The sequence below is a fragment of the Lynx rufus genome, unplaced genomic scaffold (genome assembly GCF_022079265.1).
Source record: "Lynx rufus isolate CCGP_SWC_20201006 ecotype Redwood Valley unplaced genomic scaffold, mLynRuf1.p SCAF_15, whole genome shotgun sequence".
Lineage (NCBI taxonomy): Eukaryota > Metazoa > Chordata > Mammalia > Carnivora > Felidae > Lynx > Lynx rufus.
In genome coordinates, this window is record NW_025814829.1 from 57,125,458 (window position 1) to 57,150,685 (window position 25,228).

The 25,228-nt window shown below is 39.9% G+C and overlaps 1 protein-coding gene across 1 annotated transcript in view; it reads left to right on the plus strand.

Moving 5' to 3' along the window:
• SDCCAG8 (SHH signaling and ciliogenesis regulator SDCCAG8) overlaps positions 1–25,228 on the plus strand; it is a 247,737-nt gene that overhangs the window by 114,427 nt on the left and 108,082 nt on the right. The window contains exon 13 of the mRNA XM_047077091.1: positions 6,728–6,870. Within this exon, the coding sequence (XP_046933047.1) occupies positions 6,728–6,870 (143 nt within the window). The remainder of the gene's footprint in view (positions 1–6,727; positions 6,871–25,228) is intronic.

Genomic DNA, 25,228 nt, shown 5'->3' on the forward strand with positions numbered 1-25,228 from the left:
TGTGTGTGAAAGTGTGCATGTTTCTGAATTGTGATGTAAAATGGATTTCTTACTATGGTCTTATTTGAAGAAAAGAAACAAAAAAGATTGAAAACCATGGTTTAACATGGTATGGTGTGGGGGCAGTAATGTCAGAAGATCTGGTTCAGGGCTTAGATTTACTCTCTTGAACCATCATTCAATGTCTCTGACCCCAGTTTCTTTTTGAATAAATAGGGACACCTGCCCTATATGCTTTATGCAGTTGTTTTAAGGATCAAATAACATTTAAAGGTAATAGATAGTTGTAGCACTCCATATTCCTTTCAAGTGGTTTGTCAGCCATTTCTATTGAAAAAACTCATGGCTTAAAATAGCAATCATTTGTGTTCATTTTACGAATCTTCAGGTCAACTGAGATTTGGCTGATCTAGGCTGCATTTGACTCAATGGCTCTGCTTCAGGTTATGAGTTGTGGGTTGTCTGGGCTGTGGTTTGGGTTTGGTTCTGCTCCACATGTATTTATTCTTCAGTCCAGGCAAAAGAGGTAGCAACTGTCCAGGGCATACTTTTCTTTTTTAAAAAAAAATTTTTTTTAAGCTTTATTTATTTTTGAAAGAGAGAGAGACAGAGAGACAGAGTGTGAGTGGGGAGGAGCAGAGAGAGGGAGACACAGAATCTGAAGCAGGCTCCAGGCTCTGAGCTGTCAGCAAAGAGCCCAATGCGGGGCTTGAACTCACAAACCGCGAGATCATGACCTCAGCCAAAGTCGGACGCCCAACCAACTGAGCCACCCAGGCGCCCCCAGGGCATACTTTTCTAATGGAGAATCACTAGAATATGGAAGTGAAGTATTTATGACTTTTGCTTACATTATAGCTACAAAATTTTTATTGGCTAAGTGAAATCACATGGCCAAACCCAAAGTCATTAAGAAGGGATAGTATATTCCATTCCCAGTGGAAGGGAGATAGAAATGAAATTTTTCTGAACAATAGTCTAAACTGGTACATTACCTAAAAACCATTTTTGCTCACTACTTCATTCTGAATGTGAAATGACAGCCAGGTATCACCATGCATTTGAAGAAAGCCTCTAACATAGGGGATTGGCTAAAAATGGATGAACAGAGGAAAAGGAAATTGAAACAATATGTAATGAGCAGAGGAGAATATGTAAAATACTCTAATATTCTAATAGAGAGATGAGATATATCCATAAGGTAAAAATTGCATGCTATGTAAAACAGTGAAAACAAGAAATATCTCATGGAAATGAAAAATGTGGTAGAAATCTTTTCAGAAATTCAGTAGAAGCATTGGAAGATGCAGTCAACACAGTCTTCCAGAAGTTAGAATCAAAAGGTGAGATAGAAAGCATAAGGAAATTAGATGATAAACCCAACAGAGTGAAAAACCAATGTCTGGGAGTTCCAAGAAGAGGAAATACTAAAATGTATGACATCAAAATGTTTTTAAATAATAATACAAGAAAAATTCCCCAGACTAAGGAGAACAGCCTCCAGATTGAAAGGTCTACTGAAAAACCAGCACAAAACATGAAAAAAGGCCATTCCAAGGTCCACACTGTAAAATTGCAAAATGCCAGGGAAAAAGAAATTAATATAAAAGCTTTCAGAAACAAACAAACAAACAAAAATCACAGACTAAGTATTAAGAATCAGAATGGCATAGGACTTTTCAATTGCAGTGTTAGAATCTTTAACACAATGGAGTAACTCCTTAAAAATCCTGAGTAAAAATTGATTTCAACATAGATTTTTATACCTAGCCAAACTGTCAAATGTATAGCTAGAAAAATGGCATTTTCGGGCATACAAATACTTTTTAAAAAGGTATTATTCAGATATTCTTTCTTATGAAAGTTGCCTGAAGAATGTACTTTAACTAAAAAAGGACGTAAACTGAAAAACAGGATGACTTACAACCCAGAAAACATGAAACTCTAATAGTAGCATGTCTAAGGCTTGACCCAAGACAGAGATCAACCAGGCCAGACATAAGGCACCAAGAAGGATATATCTAGGGGGAAATTTTAAAAGGAACTGATAACTTATCTGATGTGTTTTGTTATCTGAAAAAATAATATTGATGGGTATGTGACAGATCTTTTTGAATATTGGGGAAAAAATGTCAGTTACCTAGAAAAATAAGCTATTAATGAGTAGACAATTAATTCCAGAAATAATAAAATATTGTACAAAAAAATTAATCAAAATAAGGTTTGTCTTAGGAGTGAACAATATTTCTATAACCATAATGTAAAAGAACTATTGACTAAGGATTTAACCAAAATTGTTATAGGGGAAGATGAGATAGGTATGTTGAGTGACCTAAATTGTTACTGTTTTAATGTAGGGAGGTAACAGGTAATGTCTAATATTATAAAATCAAGAAATAACATTATAAGTATGTCATATAAAAATATGAAGATACGTATCAGAAGAGTGGATCGGATGGGCCATTGATGATAGGGCTTGGAGATGGGTGTGGGGAAGAGCGTGGGCACTGCCCTTCTTTGTTATGAGTAGTTGGGTATTATTTGACTTAGGTAAAGTGAAGTGCTCTGATATGAAAATTTAATAAGTAATAAAAATAAAGTTACATATGTCTATGATTAAGAAAAAAAAACTCCTATACTACAGAAGACTATAGATAAACAGTAAAAAGTCTCCCTTTCTTAATATCCCATCTGTGGTATGATTGTCCTGAGTTAGCCACTTTAAAAATATTTTTTTTAATGTTTATTTTTGAGAGAGAGAGAGAGAGAGAGCACAAGTGAGGGAGGGACAGAGAGAGAGGGAGACACAGAATCTGAAGCAGGCACCAGGCTCTGAGCTGTCAGCACAGAGCCCAACATGGGGCCCGAACTCATGAACCGTGAGATCATGACCTGAGCTGAAGTTGGACACTTAACCAACTGAGCCACCCAGGCAACTGTAGCCCTTTTAACAGTTTCTATTTTTAGTTGTTCTGGTGGTTACATTCATGACTGGAAGTACAGCAAAACCTTGGGTGGAAAGCAAAATTTGTTCTGGAAACATGCTTGTAATCCAAAGCACTTTTATATCAAAGCAAATTCTCCCCGTAGGAAATAATGGAGACTCAGATGATTCATTCCACCACCCAAAAATATTCATATAAAAATGATTACCGTACTGTAATATAATACAAAATAATAAAGAAAAATAAGCAAATTAACCTCCATTTACCTTTGAAAACTTTCGTGGCTGGTGTGAGGGAGACAAGAGAAAGGAGGGTTATTGTGTAGGACGACTTTCACTATCACTAATGGACCTTGACTACAGTACAGTATTAATAAACTCTTGTCATATACTGTATTTAATGTAACCGGCAATAAGGCAGCAGAAAAAACAGTCTCTATCTGCAGGCAGCCTGACCTAGAATGAAGCAAAGCATTTCAAGCTTACTCTTGTATGGAAAAGCAAAGGACTGTCCTTAGGTTGCTTTGAAGTGACAATAAATACACTAGTGCCTATTGTGGTCACCTTCCAACATTCTGAAATGTCACTGATTTCTGCCAAACATCGCGGCCTGAGACCGAGCATCTGAGCATGGGAGATGATCACCCACAATCCTACAGAGAGAGAGAGAGAAAACCATTGGCTCGGTTGTGATCATGTGACGTTCAGCATCGCTTTATCAAGTGAAAATTTATTAGAAATATTTGCTCATCTTACGGAAGACTCACAGAGCAAATTACTCGCAATCCAAGGTTTTACTGTTTATCTAAAGCGTAAAGCTATCTGGACTTGTCTTTGCCCAGTTGGCCAAGAGATGGCCGCATCAAGTTGCACTGTAGACACTGCAGGTTAATAGTGTGCTTTGGGAGTAACGTACCACTGGCCTATGACTGTTGTTGGTCCTTCATCCCTGAACCACTGTATACAGCCAAGGAAGCAGCGCTGACCTAGTTGGGTGAGGCAAAGGGTTATCCTGCCAGTGGGAGCATGGCATTTCTGGCAAGAGAGTCCTCTTCTAACTGTTGGAGTTGGTGCCATGGCAGATTTTCCTGACTCAGGGAGTGAGTGTTGAGCCCTGGTCCAGCTGGTTACGCTATTTGTTGATTTTGATTATCTGCACCAATAAGCTCTTTTTCTGGCACAGATAATCAGAAGAAGGCAGTAATTTTCCATCTAACAAAAATGCTTTTTGCATTTTGAAATTATAATAAAGTTTTATTCAGCTCTCATCAGATTTATGGGGGAAATTTTATTGAATTAGGTCAAGAACTCTTTAGTCCTCTGTGATAGCCATATATCCTTAGGAAGATCATTTTATCTACTTACCACTGTGCTGTTCTTGAAAGACAGAGAAAAAAAATCAGCAATAGCAGCACTAGCTGTCTTTTATTCAGCTCTTACTATGTGCTGGACACTCTGCTAACTAGTCATCATCTCATTTAATCTTTATGATAGCATTCAGAGCCGGCTGCAGCCATAACTTCCATTGTGGACTGAACAATCTGATTAACAGTTGAGTGATTCATCCAAGCTCACAGGGCTGGAAAGTGCCAGAGCTGTGTCGAGCTTATAAAAAATTGTTGCATCTTTTCTTTTTAAGAAAGTTGGGGATTTTATAAATTTTCCATTTCTGTAATTTTTTGGCAGAATTCATAATTCTGGAGTCATCTTTGATGTCTCATGATAGCTTTCCTTTTATTTCCGTATATTCACCATGTTCTCTTTATGTTTGAAGTGTCTCTATTCTTATATCCGGAATATTGCAACTATCTCTTCATGGTCTTCCTTCCGCCAGTCTCTGCCATCTTAAATTGACCATAAACATTTCTCTCATTGTTTTAAAGCTCAGCTTCTCTCATATTGAGTACCTTTTAAAACCATTAATATCTCTCCATTATCTATAAGAAAAATACAGCTTTAATTTGTCTAGAATTTAAGACTCTTACAATGTGGTCTCATCTATCATTCCATGAGTTAATGTGCCCTTACCTTCTTTCCCACTTTTCTTGCCCATGCTAATATATCCCTAATCTGACCTACTGAAGCACAGATTCTCTCTACTGCTCACTTGTTGTTTCTTATGTGCTTTGTATTTTGATAGTTTTTTGTATATGTATATGTCTCATTTACCCATCTGAATTAACTCCTGAGTATAGAGATGGAAACTCTCTGAGCCCACCATAATATTCAGTGTGGTTTCTTGCATGTAGCACTGTGTACAAAATTAGTGAGTGAATTTTTGAAGTTTTAAAGTCAACATATTATTCCGATTCTATACATGTTTGCCTTTGTTAATTTTGTAAATGTTAGGCAAATAAAACTTAATAGACATTCACGTTTTTTCATTTCCTTAATTATATTAAATTATGGGATTAGAAATAAATTGGTATAGCTTTATTAGTTTGAAATTTTTAAAGAAACAGGTCAGTTTCATTTAGTGTTCTAATCTGAAAGATACAGAAAATCTACTCTGAATGTAAGTGATAGGTTCATTATTACATAGGTTTTTAAAAATAAAACAATATCTGAGAACTTGTAAGTTGTTTTATTAAGTTGCTGGTAATGTACAGTTTTGATGGGGATAAACTGGATATTTATATGTGATAAATGTCAAAAAAAAATCATTTAGTTTATCTTCCTGATGCATTAAATGTAGTTGGAGCATATTGAGTAATGATATGAGGAAATTGAGATGTACTTAAATACTAAGTTCAAAACACTTAGACATGATTTTGTTTTCCAAAAGGAGATTGCATTTTTGTGAATTAAAATTGCTTCTTGCTTTCTGTTGAATTTGAAAATGTTTCTACCCTTTACTTTCCCCTTTATTTTTTTTTTTCTGGATTTAATAGTCTGAAGATCTATCTTTTATTTTTTGTTAATTTATAGATGTTGTATGATAAATAAATCATTATCCTTTAATGTGTGAACTATTTAAAACTGTGTTCCATATAAGGTATTTTTGCTTCAAAATATTTGAGTTTCAGTAAGATGGGGATAATTTCATCCTGAGACTAGAGAATCATAAATTTTTATATATCATAAATTTTTATATATCATAAATTTTTATATATTTTAGATGTTCATATTTATTAACTGTAGAGTGCTTTTGTTGCCTTTTAATGCAATTTTAGTGTAATATTGTTTTAGCTCAGAAATCTCATATACTCTAAAGGCTTGAAGGTTCTCATGCTATATTTTTTTTCCTAAAAAGTATTTTTTTCCAAATAATGTTGAGCATCATAATGATGCCTTCTTTTACACCTCACATTTTTTTAAAAGGTGTAACAATTTACCCTTCAGTTTGGCTTTCAAAACATCCAAATGAAACCATAAATATACCTTTCAGAACAGAGTCACATATTTGAAGTAAATCACTGCATGTATCTGATCTAATCTCACAAATGAAAATGTTGTATTTTTAAAGTGGTGACATTTTTAAGTTAATACTGTTTTTAAAAGGACCAAGCCTTAAGAATGAAAGTGCAGATTATCCATTTTGACTACTCTCATTTAATCATTTCATTTCTGAAATTAGACTTCATCTTACGATCCAAAAAAACCTCACTAATGTGCATTTTTGGCTGGGTTAATTCCCTTTGTCATAAAATGGAAGCTAGCCTAAATTTTCTAATAATTTTTCATCCCATTAAAATTCATGGCGAAAATAAAAATGAGATAATTTTGAATTCAAGTGCATATAGTTTATATGGATGCTTCCCCCCCGCCCCCTCTCTACCTAAGGAAATAGAGAAATTGAGATTAGAAGTCAGTGAAAGCAAACAGCACTTGGAACGGGAGCAGCAGAAGGCAGCCGGGGCCAGAGAGGAGTGCCTGCAACTGACAGATCTGCTGAGCGAGTCCCAGCACCAACTGCACCTCACCAGGTACCCCTAATCCCATTACGCGCCAGAGCACCAATTCCATCCCACTGATTTTTGCCACCGGCTTCCAAACAGTTGTTAGAGTTCGTCTTAGTCATTCAATTCACACACAGCTTTCAGGCATATTAAGAGAAGTGGAGATGTGGAAAGCAAAACACCCAGACATGTGAATGATAAGTGTGGCAGGGAATTATGATATATTACAAAACCTTTCATCGGCAATGCTCAAATATTTAGGTGATTCTCTATCAAGATGAGCAACATGACATGTTCCTCCTACCACCACCAGTACCTCTCCTGTTAATTCTGTGTCTAATAAAAATGTTGAACTGAAAGATCTGAGGAAATATATTTAGGAAAAGAATCAGATACTGTCAGTGGTGAAAGAGACCCAAGTAGAAGGCATCCCAAGATGCAAACTAGGATGTAACTGATACAAAATAAGGAACCTGAGTCCTAAGAAGGTATAGAATTTAGAGATGGAATCGATTGACACTATTCATGTTCAAACAGTTATTATAACTGTGCCCTGTACCACTGTGGTCTCAAATTACATGGCTTCTGTCATGAGGTACTGTGAGGTGATTGTCAATGTTGTGAAACTTTAGTGAACGTATAGCTCAGCCCTGGGTTACGATGAGACATTTTAGGTAGCAAGCGCTGTATAATTTGCTGTGTGGAAAACACACACACACACACACACACACACACACACACACACACACACGCATATACACAGAAATTCAAATAGAGGTTGTAAAATTTCATGTTATCCATATAAGCGGTTTCTTCTCACTTTCAATTCTAGTACGATTTTTCATTTTTCAGATCAAGCATTTAGGTTTGTTCAGTTCTTACAGTTTTTCCATTTTTACAGAGAGCTTTGTCTAAATACACATATAAGTTTATAAGCTTTGATGTGGCTCATAAATTAGAAAATCCCTGGTCTTTTCATCATAGTAATATGTTGAATTTAAACTACGAAAGGGGACTGATCCCTTTTACATTAAATATGACAATGTAATTCTGAGCACGGTATGATAACAGATGGAGGAAAAGCACCACTTGAACAGCCTGCATTTGGAGAAAAAAATATTCTAGGGGTTGGTGAACCTCCCGAAGTTTTGGGTTAGTGTTAAGATGCCTCTAGTTCTGTTAAAATCAAACTTTGTTAAAAACATTTTGTTATGATAATATTCCAAATGGTTTGCCAACTTTGCTTTTAAACAATGCAAGAGAAAAAGAAGAAAGAGAGAGAGAAAAAGAAAGAAAGAAAATAAATCATTTATACATGTGTGATATCTGGAAAAATCCCAATAGATAAAACACTTTTTATGAGAAGAAACTGCTTACTCCTACAGAATAATAGCTGTTCTTTTCATGCCCGTTCAAAGTGTTGTTCTGTAGACCTGAGAATGTAATGTCAAGATAGTTCCTATGGATTATTTAATCTTAGAAGTTTCGAAATTTAGCTGTGTCATGATAGTTAATAGTTGTTCTTCTGAAACAACCATTTGTGTGCTAAGCACTGCCAACGACAGAAACGGGACAGCCTTTAACGTCTCAGTGTGGCTGGGCTTCAGTAAATAAATATTAATGCTGGTTTTGTTCCCTTCGCCATTCTGTCTTAGAGAGTTAATTTCTGAAGTCGAAGTCCTGTAGGGAGTGTTCCTGCACCGTATCAATTTGTACTGTCTGACAAGACCAGTTTCTTGTAAGAGGAGCATATTTAAGGTACAGCGACTGCTGAAAATGGACTCGTAGTAACTAATTCCTTTGTTCTTGAGGAAAATGGTGTTGCTTGGTTCCATAGAAAGCTTTTTCTGTTGGGCTTTATTTACAGCTAGTCTACAGAAATTGAAAACTAGTTTTACAGAAAAAAAATTACCCATTTTCTGAGTGCAGTACTCTTTTGTAAGCATTTTACATTTAGTCTGCGTTCACGTTTTATAAAATCCACATTCATAAATTTAAAGAGGACAATTAAAAAAGCAAAGAACTATGTGTATCTCTCTTTTGCTCTAAAAATGGGATGTGGTTGTTGGGCTAAATATTTCTGATACACTTTTTTGGGCTTCTTAGAATTTGCTTTCCCTCAACATTCTGTATTGATTCGGTATACTCAAGTGTGTGGCTGAGAAACATTATGTCTTCTTTTCCCATGTAGACCAGTGGAAATAAATACATCCCACACAGGTAGCTCTTCACTTAGCCTTAACTTTAACATTTCGAATGACATAGTCTAAACAAAGTTTGACATAGAATATGAAAACAATGTTGTAAGTAATGACAAGATAAGGATGGAGGTGATCTAGGGAAAGGAAACGTATAAACTAGAATATTAATCCGTAGAGCAATCTAAAACAAAAATAACCCATCACTTGTTTGCTATTTCCCTTTATTGTCCACTTGGACTTAAACACGGAAAATAGAGGGGTGCCCAGCTGGCTCCATCACTGGGGCATGAGACTCTTGATCTCTGGGTTGTGGGTTCAAGCCCCATGTTGGATATACTGATTACTTAAAAAAAAAAAAAAAAAAAAAGGAAAATAGAAATTGAACATTTATGGAAGTACCCAGCTGGTAAGTACAACATTTACTCATCCACCATCTATTTATTGGACACCTAGTATCTTTCAAGTACATTACTTGGTCTTGGGCATAGAGAAAAACATAAGATACAGTTCTTATCCTTAGGTTGCTCACACTCTAGTACAGAGCCAGCTCTATATATGCAGTTATAGCAGAGTGTGATAAAAATGCAGTAACAGGAATAAATACTACCACAGGAGCACCTAGGAAGAAGAATCGGCTCGTTGTACATTGGAGGTGAAGATGATAGGGAAAGCTTTCTGGAAGAGGAGATGTTTGGTAGCTATTGAGATTAATAAGTTCTTGAGTAGCAGTTCTCAAAGTAGAAGAAGGTGGATGAAGGATATATATGTACAGACAGGAAGCTGAGAGGGAATATAAACTCTACAATCAGGTTAGATGTTTGGCAGGGGATAAGCCAGGAGAGGCAAACAGGGACCACAGGAAGGGCCTTGTGATCTGTATTCTGCAGTTTGGGCCATTCTGAGAGTAATGGGTTACTCTTGATGTATTTGAGCAAGGCTGTCAACATGGTCAACTCTTTGGGTTGGTGTTCAGACTCAGCAGTGTGGAGAGCAAACTCGGAGAGCTGATGTGGGAACAGGAGGACCAGTGAGGGCAGAGTCAGCAACTACGGCCTGCAAACATGGCCTGTTGTCTGTTTTGGGCCATGAGCTAAAAAGGGTTTTTATATTTTTAAATGGTTAGGGAAAAAAACAAAAGAAAAATAATGTTTTGTGACATGTAAAAATTATATATCCATAACTAAAGTTTTACTGGACACAGCCATGATTATCCCTTATGCATTATGTATTAAGACTATTATGGCAGAATTGAGTATGGTCCTCAAAACCTTAAAATATTTATCGTCTGGCCCTTGACAGAGAAAATTTACCAACCCCTCAGTTAGGAGGCTGTGCAGTTCAAGGAAGAAGTCAAGAGAGCTTGGACTATAAGGGGTTCAAATATGTATTTATTTATTTTTTAAAAATTATTTAATTTTTTTAATTTAGAGAGAGACAGAGAGAGTGGGAGACAGGGGCAGAGAGAGAGAGAGAGAGAGAGAGAGGGAGAATCTCAAAACAAGCGCTCCACGCTCAGTGCAGAGCCTGACAGGGGCTTGATTCCATGACCCTGGGATCATGACCTGAGCCGAAATCAAGAGTTGGACACTCAACCAACTGTGCCACCCAGGTGCCCCCAAATATGTACTTAAAGAAGGTAAATGGAAGTTAATTGTAGATTGGCCAACAAAGAGACCCTTGACAAGGGCCTGGATTCAAATGTAAGTCCAGGGGTTAGTAATGAATCCTGGGCATGGCTTTGCCAGTAAAACAGAAGGAAAATAGCATCTTTAAGAAGCATTTCGGTTAGGGGCACCTGGGTGGCTCAGTTGGTTAAACATCTGACTTCAGCTCAGGTCTTCATCTCACGTTTCATGGGTTTGAGCCCGTGTCAAGCTCTGTGCTGACACCTCAGAGCCTGGAGCCTGCTTCAGATTCTGTGTGTCCCTCTCTCTCTGCACCTCCCCTGCTCATGCTGTCTCTCTCTGTCTCCACTATAAATAAACATTAAAAAACAAAACAAAACAAACAGGAGGCATGGGGTAGCAAATGAGAGAGGCCAGAATTAAAGGTGACTCCCATGTTAACTGGATGAACCATTAGTTCAACTGGGAAACTTAAAAGGAGTAACAGAGAAAAATAATACACTGTGTTTTGGGACTTGAGTGGAGATGTGCAGTGCAGGTCCAGTGTGAGGAGAAAGGTCAAGACCTGAGACTCTTCGCTGGATGCTTCGACATAAAGCTACTAGTTGTAGCCAAGGAGATGGGTGAAAGCACGAGAGGGCCATGCTTGTAGAGTAGGATGGAAAAGAGCCACCAGCCAAGGATACTGAAGGGGACATCAGGGCACAAGAAAACAAAACAGAGGGGCACCTGGGGACGTCGAGCGCCCAACCTCAGTTCAGGTCGTGATCTCAAGGTTTGTGAGTCTGAAGCCCGCATGGGGCTTGTTGCTGTCAGGGAAGAGCCTGCTTCTGATCCTCTGTCCCCCTCTCTCTCTGCCCCTCCCCTGCTCATTCTCATTCTCTCTCTCTCTCAAAAATAAATAAGGACATAATATAGAATGATGCACAGGATGGAATAACAAAGCCACATGCTTTTCTTAGGGCAGCCCCCTCCCCAGGCGTCCAAGGGACACAAAGCAGAATTTGGGAATCCTTTCCTGGGGCATTCGCTATCTTTGTAACTTTTGAAAAGTTACTTAATTCTTTGAACCTGCTTGCTTACCTATAAAATGAGGTTACAAACTGATTTTTGAGTTTCCTTCTAGCCCCAACAATCAATGATTCTAACAGTAATTTAAGACACCCCATTATGAAGTGCCTTATTTCCTGTCATTAGGCATTTAAATTGCTTGGAGTATTCTTTGTTTAAGACCTTTCCTTAGTTTGAATTTCAAAGATTTCTTCGAATCGTCTTTCATGCCTCCAATTTATTTATATTCATCGTAACTTAGGCTCTGCTGACCTCTCACAAGGGCCACGGAAACGTTCCCCTGTAACATCCTCCCAGTCTGTTCCTCAAGCCTCTGCCAGTTGAAGGTTTTTAAGCTCTGCCTTGACTCTGTCATCTGCTGCCGAAACCTTCCATTGGGTGGCGCTGCTTCAGAGGGTTCAGACCACTGAGGGTAGTGCGGGGGGGGGGGGGGGCAGGTATCCAGCCCCTCCAGTTTTTTCCTTGCTTGCGTGCCAGTGACACAGCCAAATTGCACTTTGGGGCTTTTCTCCCCTGTTGTTGCCTACACTTAGAATACCCCTATGACCTTCTCTAGCCCTATTGTAATCTTACCTTCCTTTCCAGGTCTGTCCAAAGTCCTGAGTTTTCCACTGTCACCCTCCCAGATGGCCCTGCCACAGGGGAGCACATTTCCCTCTGAATCTTCCTTCCCACTCAGAGCTGAAGGCTCTGCCCCTGAGTGAATCCCTCCAAACAGGGACAGGGACAGTGAAAATCCGAAAAAAATGAATTAATACTCTGAAGGCTTTTAAGTACTTGCTTTTCTTCCCTTCTGGAATGAGGGTGGGAGGTCTTATTAATGTTCTATTTCTCCAAGCACCTGGCTCAGCCCTTTGCGAAGAGTTAGAGCTTAGTAAGTCATTACAGGGACGGCCAGTGTTTTGCAAGTTTATGACTGTTCTTTCAACAGTATTAATACAGATATAGTATATTGATATGCTGAACATAATTATTATATTAATATATTGATATATTAATATAATTCAGTACATTGATACACTAAACTATATCAGGATAAAAATGTAAGATGGAGATAAGATGGAAATAGCTTTTTGTTTTCATTTTTAACTTTGTATGAACATACATGTTTATAGCAGGATCAAATGATAGACATTCTGACAATTCAAGTAGGGTTGATAAAGTATACCACGGCTCTCACCTAAATATGCTCCCTTAAAAACCTCTCTCTCTCTTTCCCTCTTAAACACACACACACTTCCAAATTAGCATTTTTTGTGATTGAGAGGTGGCCCCTGAAAGCAGTGCCTAATAAACATGATCAATAAGTGTATATAGCCTAGCATACATGAAAACAAAAGCGAGGCTTCCTTCTTCCAGTTATGTCTTTATTACTAGTCTTATTCAAATGACTTCTTCCTTTTCCATAACAAACTTTCAAACACATCTTAAAATATCTGCTCATTTATTTGCTCATTCCACGTGAAGCATATCCTATCGCAAGACACTGTGCCAGGGATGTTAGGAGGCAGAAATATAAAATAGCTTCAGATGCTGGCCCTCAGAAACTTACAGGCTGCTAGGGAAGAAAAGAAAATACACAGAGTTGGTGAGATAAATGAAAAGATCCAGAGGGGAGATTCCAGATAAAGTATTACAGGGACAGAGAACTGGACAGCGTCTTACGAGCTCAGCAGCATTTTGGAAGCAGGAAAATGGGAACGATGGGCATTCTGGGTAGGGGTGCACCTGTATATACGAGAGTGAGTTAAATACACACAACTTGTTGTTTAAATATCTAAGAGTATCAGTCTCTGAGATGAAGAATATATCCACCTTAAGATCTACCTGGAACCATGCTACATGGGGTGGCTCTTTCAAAAATAAGAATAGGGGTAGTGGCTAGCGGCAGTGGCCATCACTTACCGAACCCCTTCTGTGTTCCAGGATCTGAGCTCAGAGCTTTTAATTTGGTACCTCCCCCGTTACAGCTGTATAAGGTACAGGCTGTTTTACAGCTGAGGTAGGCAGGGTGCAGAGAAGTAAAATGATTCATCTAAGGTCACACAGCTGACATGTTACAGAAGCAGGTTTTCAACCCCAGCAGCTTGCCTGGCACGCCTTGTACCATTATCCATCCCGCTGTATTTCTGTGTAGATTACCAGGAAAAGGATTCATGCAGTTGTCCCCGAAAATACAACTGAAGAAATCAGCGGTGTAAATTTATGCTAGAAATAAGTGTTAGCTGCTCCCTTGTACACTGATATAAATACATGTCAGTGTGTTTTAATCTTGGCTTGGGTTTTTCGTAGGAAACAGTGTTTTCAGGTCATTATTTTGCCTTAGTCACTTAACATGTTATAATACAACTCTCATTCTCCTTCACTTTCTTCACTTCATTTTTACCCAAGAGGAAGGAGGGGCCTTTATAAAAAAGTGGAAATTCCTTCACATATTTGCTTTCGACATGTCCAAACATTTTTACAGAGCTCCTGGATTTCAATCCCTCTTGCAAGACTATCATTTACATCCATGCGGGTAGATTACTTTATGATACAATGTGTTAAAACAACCCATTTCAGAACGTTTATATGATTGTTGTTACACGCTTCTCCATCCCTATTGTACCTGTATTGAAGCATATTCTTTTGAATCCTGCATCGTTTTCTCAGATCCGATCTGGAGGGGAATTACTGCAGGAAGCCTTCTGTTTACTTTCCAGAGAATTTAGAACTTGAGTGGCTCTACATGCAAAACACAAGGGAGACCAACCTGCCATCAAACGTGCAGGCTGAAGCTTATCTCAGCAGGGCTACCTTTCAAATGTTTATTTCCTCTTTTATATAAATGATGTTTTCAGTGATACATACTTCAAAGACTTTCTCAGAGCAGGAAGCTCCGTGATGCCCATAAAATGGGTATTCTGCTCTTCCCTCCTTTCCAGACCCAAAGGGGGAAGATCTGACCTATGACCTGGAGAGATATTAATGTGAAATGTAGTATCTGTATCTTTTTGAAATTGAGAAAGGGTACAACAGGTTTTCCTGTTACGGTGGGCGGGTTACTTGGGGAAAGGTGATTAAGCTTCCTTTCCAGAACGTTGGAGAGCATTTAGCTTCCTTCCACATAATAATTATTGCAAATGCTTGTCGAATGTCAGGACTCTGGTTGAGGTAATTCCCAGAAAGAGGGAATTGATTAGTCTGATAATCAGCCCACGTAAAATCGTAAAATCCGGACACAGCTGGCCTCGGGCTTTCTTGGAGCAGGGACTCGGGGTCACACCAGTCTGCTGTCCTTCCCTGCCAATCACAGGGCTGGACCTCTTTCTGAATGTTGCCTCCTCCTTTCAGGTTCTTCCACACCATGGAGCCACATCCTTCAGTCTGAACTGGAGGTGGACGGCATGCCCTTGATTGCAGACTGTAAGACTGGGGCATCCTGGCTTGTCCTCTTCCAGTTGCACAGCCACTCCTTGGATGCACACGGGTCATGTGCACACACACCCTTTTGGGTGCTGGGGGCCTGGCGGTCTCAGCAGAAGTGCCCAAGGAAGGGAGGAGAGTTGCACTGAGCAAGGAGAGGCGCTCTGACTGGGGAGGAGTTCTGTGCAGGGTTGCTCTGTGGTTTTAAGTGGAGAACTCTCAGAATACAAAAAGAGAGATGTAAAGGATGCATAAATGAGCATCTAGCACTAACCAGGCGCTGTGCCTGACTCCTGACAGCCTTGCGGCATGAAGTGTGGCCTGTAAATTACGAGTCTGCGATAAATACAGAAATGGAGTGTTTGGAAACTTTTAGTTTGTTTAAGTTTATTTATTTATTTTGAGAGAGAGAGAGCACGAGCAGGGGAGAGGCAGAGGCAGAGGGAGAGAGAGGATCCCAAGCAGGCTCTGCCTGACGTGGGGCTCAAACTCACTTACTGTGAGACCACAACGTGAACTGAAACCAAGAGTCAGACACTTCACCAACCAGGCCACCCACGCACCCTGCAAACTTTTACTTTAAATTGCCACATTATCCAGTTATCCAAGTGCATGATCAGTGACCTTTATTTTTTTGTATGTTTAAATTTTTTTTAATTTTGCAGTAATTCATTTTTAGTCCATTTTATAAAACCAGTGCTTTGCAAAGAAAAATTAAAAAACAAAAAAACAAAAAAACAACAACAAAAAAAAAAACACCTTTCAGGGCACCTGGATGGCTCAGCCAGTTAAGCATCTGACTTCCACTCAGGTCATGATCTCACATTTGTGAGTTCAAGCCCCGTGTCGGGCTCTGTGCTGACAGCTCAGAGCCTGGAGCCTGCTTTGGATTCTGTGTGTGTGTGTCTCTCTCTCTCTACCCTTTCCCTACTCACACTCTCTCTCTCAAAAATAAATACACATTTTCAAAAATTAAAAAAACAAAAAGCTTTCACACAAGAAGCTTGCACACTCTGCCTTCTCAGACCTTAGAGGAAGCCGGAGGAAGCTGAGGCATGAAATCCTGCAGCCGGGTAGGAAGGAAGGGGCCCGAGTGGAAGAGGCAGGCTTCGAACCAGGTCCGTCAGACTCCAGAGTCTGTGCTCTGAGGCTCCTGTTCACAAATAAGTGCAAAGACGTATTTCAAAGCTAAGTAGAAATGCCCTTTGGGTTGCGGAACCTCAGTTTATAGGCCAAGAGGCGGGTCTCATGAACCATGTTTGGCCTCTGGCTCAGGGGAGCAAATTGTCCGTAAACGTTGAATAACTTTGCCTCTGTTCTTTATTGTTAGGGGAAATTAAGAAGGAACTGTTCTCATTTTCAGGTGACAGACGGGTTCAGGCCAACAAACCAAACTCCCAACCTCTCCTCATTTGCAAAGGAGAGTCTAGAATATTGACATGCCGTCTTGCTCAGTGAACTTCAGTTTTTTGGGTTTTTTTTCCCCTCCTGAGTTTTATTGAAGAATTTTTAGCCTCCAGTTTCCATTTAAAAGTTAAGCTTATTTTTTTTTTCTTGTGCTCCTTTCATGAATAAATTAAGCAGAGAACGTGTCAAAAATACTTTTAAATGGATATATGTGCAACCAACATCCTCAAGTCTTGAAATAGATGGCCTTGGGACTGTTTTAAATTGCATCCTCTTTCCCTTCCCCCACCTGGTACCCGAGAGAACAGGCTGTCAGAGAGCCAGGAAAGCAAAGGCGTTTCATTTTGCCCTGGTGGACACCATGTTGCCTGAGCCCCCTCTCTCCACCTGTTTGATGGACTAAGAACCGGGGTCTCGGGGCAGCCCCGGGGCGGGAGAGGTTGGAGTCAGACGCTGCCAGAGAACGTGTGTCTGCGGGTTCTGCTTCAGTTTCCCTGGCTCGCTCGTCTCGGCTCCGTGAAGCCCGAATGTGTGTGCAATGAAAATCGACGCTGGGGATGTCTCTTCTTCTCCCCTGCCACACAGGCCCACAGCCTGGAGCATGGTGGTGGTGGCAGCCAACTCATTTTCTGGAGAAGCCCAGAGGAAACAGAGAAAGGACTGCCCACAGCACTTGCCTGACTCAACAACAATGAACATCAAGTTCAGTGAAAATGGGGGGGGGGGGGCGGGGAGAAACAGGCTAAAACAAAATACGGTGGTTTCAGTACCTCTAAATAGGAATATTTTTCTAAAAGAGAGCTCTGATCTCCAATATTCATTTAAGGTAAATTAAAACAATGTAACTTGACGTCTAATTTCTTCTTAAACACCTCTTCCTAATTGGAAGTGTTGCCTAGACGAATTACCAGGCATTACTTACTTGTTATTTAATGTTTTCCTGATACCCACGAGTAGATTATATTGTGATTCATTGATGTGAAATGTTGGAATCAAAGCTCATTTTTAGGATCCTGAGAAAGGAAGAGGTCTGAGGAATATCCAGTTTCACTCAGTGCCCACCTGGGGCCATGTCTCACCGGGGACCAGGGCCCAGTGCAAGTTAAACATGTTTTTATTAAGCTACTACTCTGTTAGATCGGCTTAGCAGACAGTGTAGCTCCCTGAGTTCAGGAACTCAGAGCGGACACCAAATGGGTCAGAAAGCATTTGGAAGCAGTGTGTAAAGCTGGTATCCAGCTGAGGGGAACACTGTTCCACCTTGGCTCTGGGTGACCTCTCCACAGCGGGCCCCAGTCACCTGAGGGAGGGCAGAGAGCCAGGCAGAGTATGAAGGGATTCCTTAGGGAGGGCACCAGTGTCTGGTCACATATCCCTCCAACACCTGTATTGTGTCTACCCCCCCCCCCCCCAAGAAGCCTATTTCCAGCCAGATTTGCCAAAAGAATCCAGCCTGTGTCAAGAGTGTAATTATTCTAAATATAACTATACCAACAAAAGAAGGATATCAAACAAAGTTAACAGGTCACTATTGGGATATATGCAAAGGGTGGAGGTGGGGGCGGGGTGTTCAAGATGAGGCATTAAGAGTGGGTTTTAGCAGGTTCAAGGTTGGTTTCCCAGCAGCTAGTCTGAAGTGTGGTTCACCAGCCTGGGCAGAGCTTGACTTTCACACTAGCGCTGGTTCTGTTTCTGAGGATCTCCTGTCCCCTTGGGAAGAAGTCTCCCACCGTACTTTATTTACTACAGATCTTAACTGTAATTTTAGGAGGATAAATGTGAGCATGAATATCACTGAGACGCAATCAGGGCTCTGTAAATCTTGAGGCGTCACTCATCTGCTCAGGGATGACGCCACCGATGCGAACTCGTGTAAAATAAATTCGTTAGCAGGCACAACGCGTTGCTCAGTCTAGAAAACTTCAGGGCCATTGAGGCAAGGTCAGATTAGGCAAGTCCTTTTATGGCAAGGCGGTGGTGGTGACAAGTCAGGGACACCGAGAGAAAGTATTGTTAAATATACGACTTCCCGTGTGCTCACTCCTCAATGGCTCTCTTTGTCTTTGGAGGAGAACCACCTTGCCACTCCCGACAGCAACTGTTTGTCAAACAAGGAATAATGAAAGCGGCCCCTGCAAAGTTGGATATCTTTAAGCTCTGTCCTTACTGCACTGATGGCAGTCCTGGATTCTGAACCTGTTTCTGAAATAAAGCATTGATTCAGGATCCGTCGCTATTGCATAGGTCCACAGTGTTTGGCTGAGGAAAGATGATGATTACATTAAGGAACGATAGAATGCATGCACGGTGGAAACAGAGCCCATTTCGGAACCGTAGAGGAGCCCCGATTCAGATCTTGTGCTCAGACTGATTTGCACAAAGGGTTATCTGTTCAAAGTGGAAGAAAGAATGACAGCATGAGACAACTCACGTAACTAATAAACTTTTGAGACGCTGTTTCCTATGTTTGCTTTTCATTAACTTCGGGAACGGTTGCGACGTTGTTGCGATTCAGTCAACATTTATTCCTATCTGTTTTTCATATACAAAGGCTTAGGGATGCCAGAAAATAAACTGTTAACGGAGAATTAACTTCTTTGGCACGCTCTCATACTTATCTTCCAAATTAAAGAAAATGAAATGGGCAGAAACAGAGTGTAGATTACCTCCTTTTTGTCAAAAATGGTGGGAATTTGAAAATTAATAATAAAAAAGGGAACAGATGCAGTAACATGCCAGAGGGAGATTAATGTGGAGAGTAAAATCTGTGAGCAACAAAACTGAAGCAAACTGAATCAGTGGGAGGTGGTTGTACAATCAAAATCAGGATAAAAGAGAAATTACAAACAACCCTGCACTTGTCAAAGTAGTAGTAATGAAAGCCTGACTCTGCCAGCAGTGAGAACCTGTGTTAGCACTTTGGGGTAAGGACGGTAGCCGGGTGCCAGGTAGGAGGGCAGTGTTAGGTTCCTGGGCAACAGCCATCTTGTGTCGAACAGATGGCGCCGAAAGCTGGCAGGGGAGGGGCTCCTTAGCAGAACTAATCAGACAGTAACAGATAGGGCAGCTGGGAAGACTGACCACAGAGAGGGAGTCTGCGGGGTAGCCGAGTGCCATGATGTCTGCAGTGGTGTGCCCATTGGTCTGAGATAAGACCTTGCAATGTCTTTCCCATCCACGGAAGAGCAGGAACTTTTGTTCGAGAAGAAAAATGGAGTGGAACGGTAGCACAGTTGGGGGCGGGGGTGGGTTCTCGGGGTAGGGACTGAGAAGGGAAGACTGGGCCATCTCGAAATTTGCGGTGGGGGGCTGCAGTCCCGGCCGCCACGCAACCTTGGTTTTCGCCGCCTGTGCCCTTCCGCCGTCCTGATGTGTCCAGGGTGGCAACGTGGAATGATCACTTTATGTTATTTTATGCATCAGAGAGTTTCCGGGATCAAGGCTGTACTTACAATCAGAGGAGACTCTTTGCTGTGATTTCTACCACCCAGGTCTCTAACAAATGAAAACCCAAACCAACATACGATGCGTGCGTTTGTGCTTGGTGATTTCTCATGACCTGATTCATACCGTTCTCGATTCAGAGCAGCTCGCCTTCTTTTCTTTCCCCTGTAACTGCGGGTTGAACGTCAACATGTTGGGCATAAATCCGAGCCCCAATCCTTAAAACAAAAGTAAGATTAAGTCTTTCTGAAAGAAAGGAAGGTGAAAACGATCTATTAAATTCAATAACTTATTAAGGAATCCTTTCTTTTCAAAATCTAGAGTTGGGACCTTCAGGTTAAAACTATTACTTTAACAAAGAAATGCAGATCTCCTACATCTGTTTTTGAACTAGTATATTTCCCTCTCTCTCTCTCTCTCTCTCTCTCTCTTTTTGCAGAAGCTTTGTAGCTTGGCTCAATTTATTCATTTTGGAGGGGGAGGGGGAAACGTTACCAGGATTTGAAATAGGTGGTATAACATAGCCATATGCTATTTATGCAGCAGTTTCTGCAATAAATCTAATTTGGTCCTGTCAAAAAATTAGACTTATTTGATACAGCAGCACATTAGTAAATGATTGTGGCAGATTTAAAGTTGACATTTAGTCTCTCCTCACTCTGAACAGAATCTCGCAGATCTGCCTCTTCCCCCTTGATCGACTCTATGAAAATGTCTCAGTTCTTTGTCCTGCGGTCCTGCAGATATTTTCACATCCAAGAGAAGGTCTTGCCTTAAGGTAACTGAGGAAGGGGGCGGAAGAAGGAATAGCCTCTGTTTTTAAAAGACTCCGTGAATAGATGGGCAGAAAAATCAATACACCAGAGGAAAACTCATTGTGTTTTCATCATGTTCAGTTCTTAGAAAAGCAGAACTGTTAGTCTCATTCAGAATGTAGATAAATTAAGGAAGGTCAAGTTCTCTGTTACGGAGTTGAAATATTTTTACCTTCCGTCCTACGTCCATATGCTGTTTGAGGAAAACTATCAGAGAATGCGGATGACATCAGCTCTCTGCCTTTACCTAGCAGGGCCCTTAGAAGCTGCTCCACTGCTGTCTCCTGCGCCCTGGCACAGCCCTGCCTCAGTGCCGCTCGATTTTTCCTGTAAAATGTGTGTTTCAGGTGTTGGTATCAAACTATCTCCAACTTTCTCCCAGCTTTTCCGTTTAAAACATAAAATAAGCCTAGTACACATTAGGCAGATGAATGTTAACAGTATTCTCTGAATTCCTTCAATGAGTCCCTTTGGAAAAGTAAGCGAGATATTCTTTCCCTTTCCTTTTTCTTACGTGCTTCTGGAGGGGAGAAGCGTGTGCGCGTGTGCACATTCCCGCATCTGTGCGTGAGCATAAGTGATGTGAGACTGAGTGGTTTTTCATTTGTTTACATTCTTACCATATACATTTTCCGAAACCAGCCTACGAGTGTGTTTCTGAAACGCAGTCAGCTAAGAATGAAGCGTTCCTTCACGGTGATTTAAGCAGCCCTGTGAAACTGGCATTCTGCTCACACCTCTTTCTTGTATATAGCAAAGCAGCCCATGGAAGTGATCAAATTACCGGGACTCTTTCCGTGCTATTCAGAAGCAGGCATCCAGGTAACCGAACTACCCTCAAGCACAGATCACACTCCAGGGGAAAAAAAAAAAAAATGCCCAGAAAAAGAGCAGACAAACCTGCCGGGTGAATTAGACGCTAGTTCTGAAATTTCCTCCACACGAAAATTATTTAGAAATCACGTTTTGGGGGAATTGAAAGAAGGAAGCACCTCAAAGAATCCACATTTTGCGTCCCAAAATCCACATATTAAATTACATAATATATATTAGATCAGAGTGATTTATAGGACATAGGGCACTTTGGAGATTCGTAATAAAATTGAAATTCGAGCTAAAAAAGAATGTTCTCAGCCCTCGGATTTGAAGCTGTCTCTGTCGGGTTTTGTTTTGGCTTTTATATTTAGCATCACAACAGTTTTCCTTAATACATCTGAAGAATTGTTCTGAGAAAGTCTTTTTTGTAAATTGTAAATATTTAATCAATCAAACCCTTAAGATTCATATTTTAAATTACTTGTTTTTAGACTGCTTTTATTAATAAAACCTGCTTGCAATTTTATGTCAATGGCAAAAGCCTCAATTTTTATCTTTTCTGAAAAGGAGTCAGAAAATTTTCCTGACTTGATTAATGGTACTTAATAAAAGCCTGTACAATAGGATTAAGTCTTGGGATAATTCTTCCAAATGTAAAAGCAGCTTGTGAACGAAGTACCATCCAGGTTTACAGTTAGCTTCACGTTTGTAACAGTGCTTTGGCTAAAATTTGTGCCATCTACTTCCTCCTAAAAAAAAAGTGATCTCCCTTTTTCTTCTAAGAAAATTGAATCGAGTCTTTGGTCTGTCTTTTTCCTAAAGAATACAGTTGCCTAAAATACCGGTAAGGAATTCAGCATCAAGTGATTTCGTGTCCGATTTATGAAAGGAGGGCAATTACTCGCTAGCTGTGGATGGATGACAGAATAAATTCAGTTGAGAGTATAATTTTCACCTAATTTTGATGAGTTAAATTTTTTTCACAGAACTGGCCTATTGGTACAACTTACATTTCTTTAGATAGATGGTGTGTTTGTTGGGCAACATATATTTATTTGAATATTATTGAAGCCGAATTGTTCCTTTTTTAAATGATGGAATTTAAAATACACTTGATTTGTATATCCTGGGTTCAGTTTCTCAAAGCAGTAATGGAGCTGTGTGTTAATATATAGCTTATAATTGAAATGGTACATATTTGTACATTGTAAGCATTTCAGTGTAAAATTTCTTAATTGGAATACTCTTTCCCTTGGCTAATTCATTAGTGAAAATATTTATTCCTCAAGTTAATGCTGTATAGTACGAAGCAATTTTTGCATAGTGTAAACTTGTTTATGGTATTTTGATTTCACTTTAAAACTTTTATTTTGCTTCTTATGCATATAGTTCATACTTGATATAATAAGTGCAGACACACATGAAGGAAATACATATCAGCTGTCTGGTTTTACAAATGATCATTAAAATACCACGTCTTACTACTTTGACTCCAAATTATTGTCTTCCCGAACCCAAAAGTAATTTTCACAAGTGCACTACACAACAGAACTTCATCTTCCGCTGGTTAGCAGGAGAGGACTTAGATCCGTGCTGACAGTTCATCTGACAATGACCTTGAGGGGCTCTGCTCCTTGAAGAAGAAAGCAGAAGCTTGCGGTAAACAAAGTTCACTTCTGACAGATGGATTGAATGACAGAAAGGTTGCGAGTGCCAGAATAGCCCTGGCAGCGGAGGAAATGTTCAGTGGAATCCAACAGGAGAGGAGGTGTGAACAGGTGCAGGGTTGCTGACGGAAGGGGAACCAGATGGAGGGAGCCACAGCCAGTTTATTTAAAGGAAAAGGCAGAAAACATTGAAAGGCTGTGCGATCAGTGGCTAAAAGTGTTCACAGAGGAAGGTAAAAACTCACAAAGCAAAACTGCACAGTGGGGTAGCTAACACTTAGCATAATGGTAGTAATTTGTGAGTTTAGTTTGGAAGTTGCAATTGAAACACATTCATCTTGGCTCTTGACACCATCAAGTATAGATATTTGAGAGTTGTTTATTTTTTTTTTAAGTTTCTAAGCTTTTTTTAATCCATCCATTAATTTAATTTTTTCCAGCCAGAAGCTCCGTTGTGATAATACCAAAATTGTGTCGTCAGCTAGGAAAAGAAAAAAAAAAAAAATTTAAAGTGAAGGTTAACATTCCATTCAGATGGATCTTGTGATGCCTTAGTTTTGTTCACATATGGGAAGCAAATGCACTCACTGTTGGGTGACATCTGTAATATCTAAGAAATTTGCAATGTTGGAATAGATGCTGTTGGTTGCTTTTGTTGTTCGGAGTCTCTGTTCATTTTGTGAAGTCCAGTTTGATTGCTGCAGTGGGATTAATGCTCTCTAAAATACATATTTGCCTGTCTGATCTGCGGGTTAATTTCTGTTGCTGGGGTTGCCCTGGTTTTCACTGACTTTCCGTGACCTGCCTTCAGGCAGACACCTGCAATCTCAAGAGTCATTTGCAATACAAACAGTATATAGCAGAGCAAGGATGGAGGGCTTTCCTATTTTCTTAGACCTATTAAAATTAAACTTTCTGCAAACCAAAGACCTCCTTGCGAATCCCCTGCCTGGTCGCATCATGCATGCCGTTTTTGTGGGCCCTCGTCTACCACTGTTGTCCTTGAGAAGTTTCCTACGTTCCATTACTGATAAGGCGATGCCAATAGAGGAGGAGCTGAAGCAGCCCCCAAGAGAAATGATGAAAGTGCACGATTATGTTGAGATTTTAAAAATCTGGTAATTGATCCACAAGAGTTCCTGCACACTTTTCACAAAGATGCAATACTCAGAGTGTATTCAGCAAGCACCGTATTCACATGTATTCACATTCCCCGTCTCAGAGCAGCCTGGATCAAATAGGTTATGGTGGAGTCGGGTGGGTGTTTCAGAGCATTCTGATTTTAGAGATCACATCCATGGCATAGCATGCTTTTGTCAGTGCAAAGAAAGAACTGAAATCTGACTAGTAATTATAGAAGATGTTTGTTTACGCCTGCGTTGTTTATGGAGATCCGTGCTCTTGGTCATTTTTTTTTTTTTTTTGAGACTGAATGAGGCTATACACAACTGTATATTTGAAGGAAAAATCGTAAATGATTTCTTCTCACAAAAGGAAATTGATCATCTGTATTTAAAATCAGCTCCAAAACGTGCCTGTTTCTCCCCACTTGTTAAGAAGTTTTCATCTAATAAATGTTCTTTATTAATCTAAAATTTTACATAAAACTGATTAGAGCATACTTGCTTTAATCGTAATGTATTGATTCTGCCATCTCTTCTATCATAGCTCCTGAATACCTTTATACAATCCTTTTTACAACAACATAGAGCCTTTGTATGATAATGTAAAAAACGAGCACTGACCTGCTGTGTAACATAATACCATGAAACTCACCTCAGTTATGGGATACAAACTGAAAGGCTGTAAAAAGAAACTGCAACAATGAGTCATCATTTGATACGTCACAAATTAAATTGCAAAGCTCTTTATAGGTAGAACTGTTAGCTTTCCAGAAATATGTAAATTAATTGTACTTAGCATAATGTCTTATG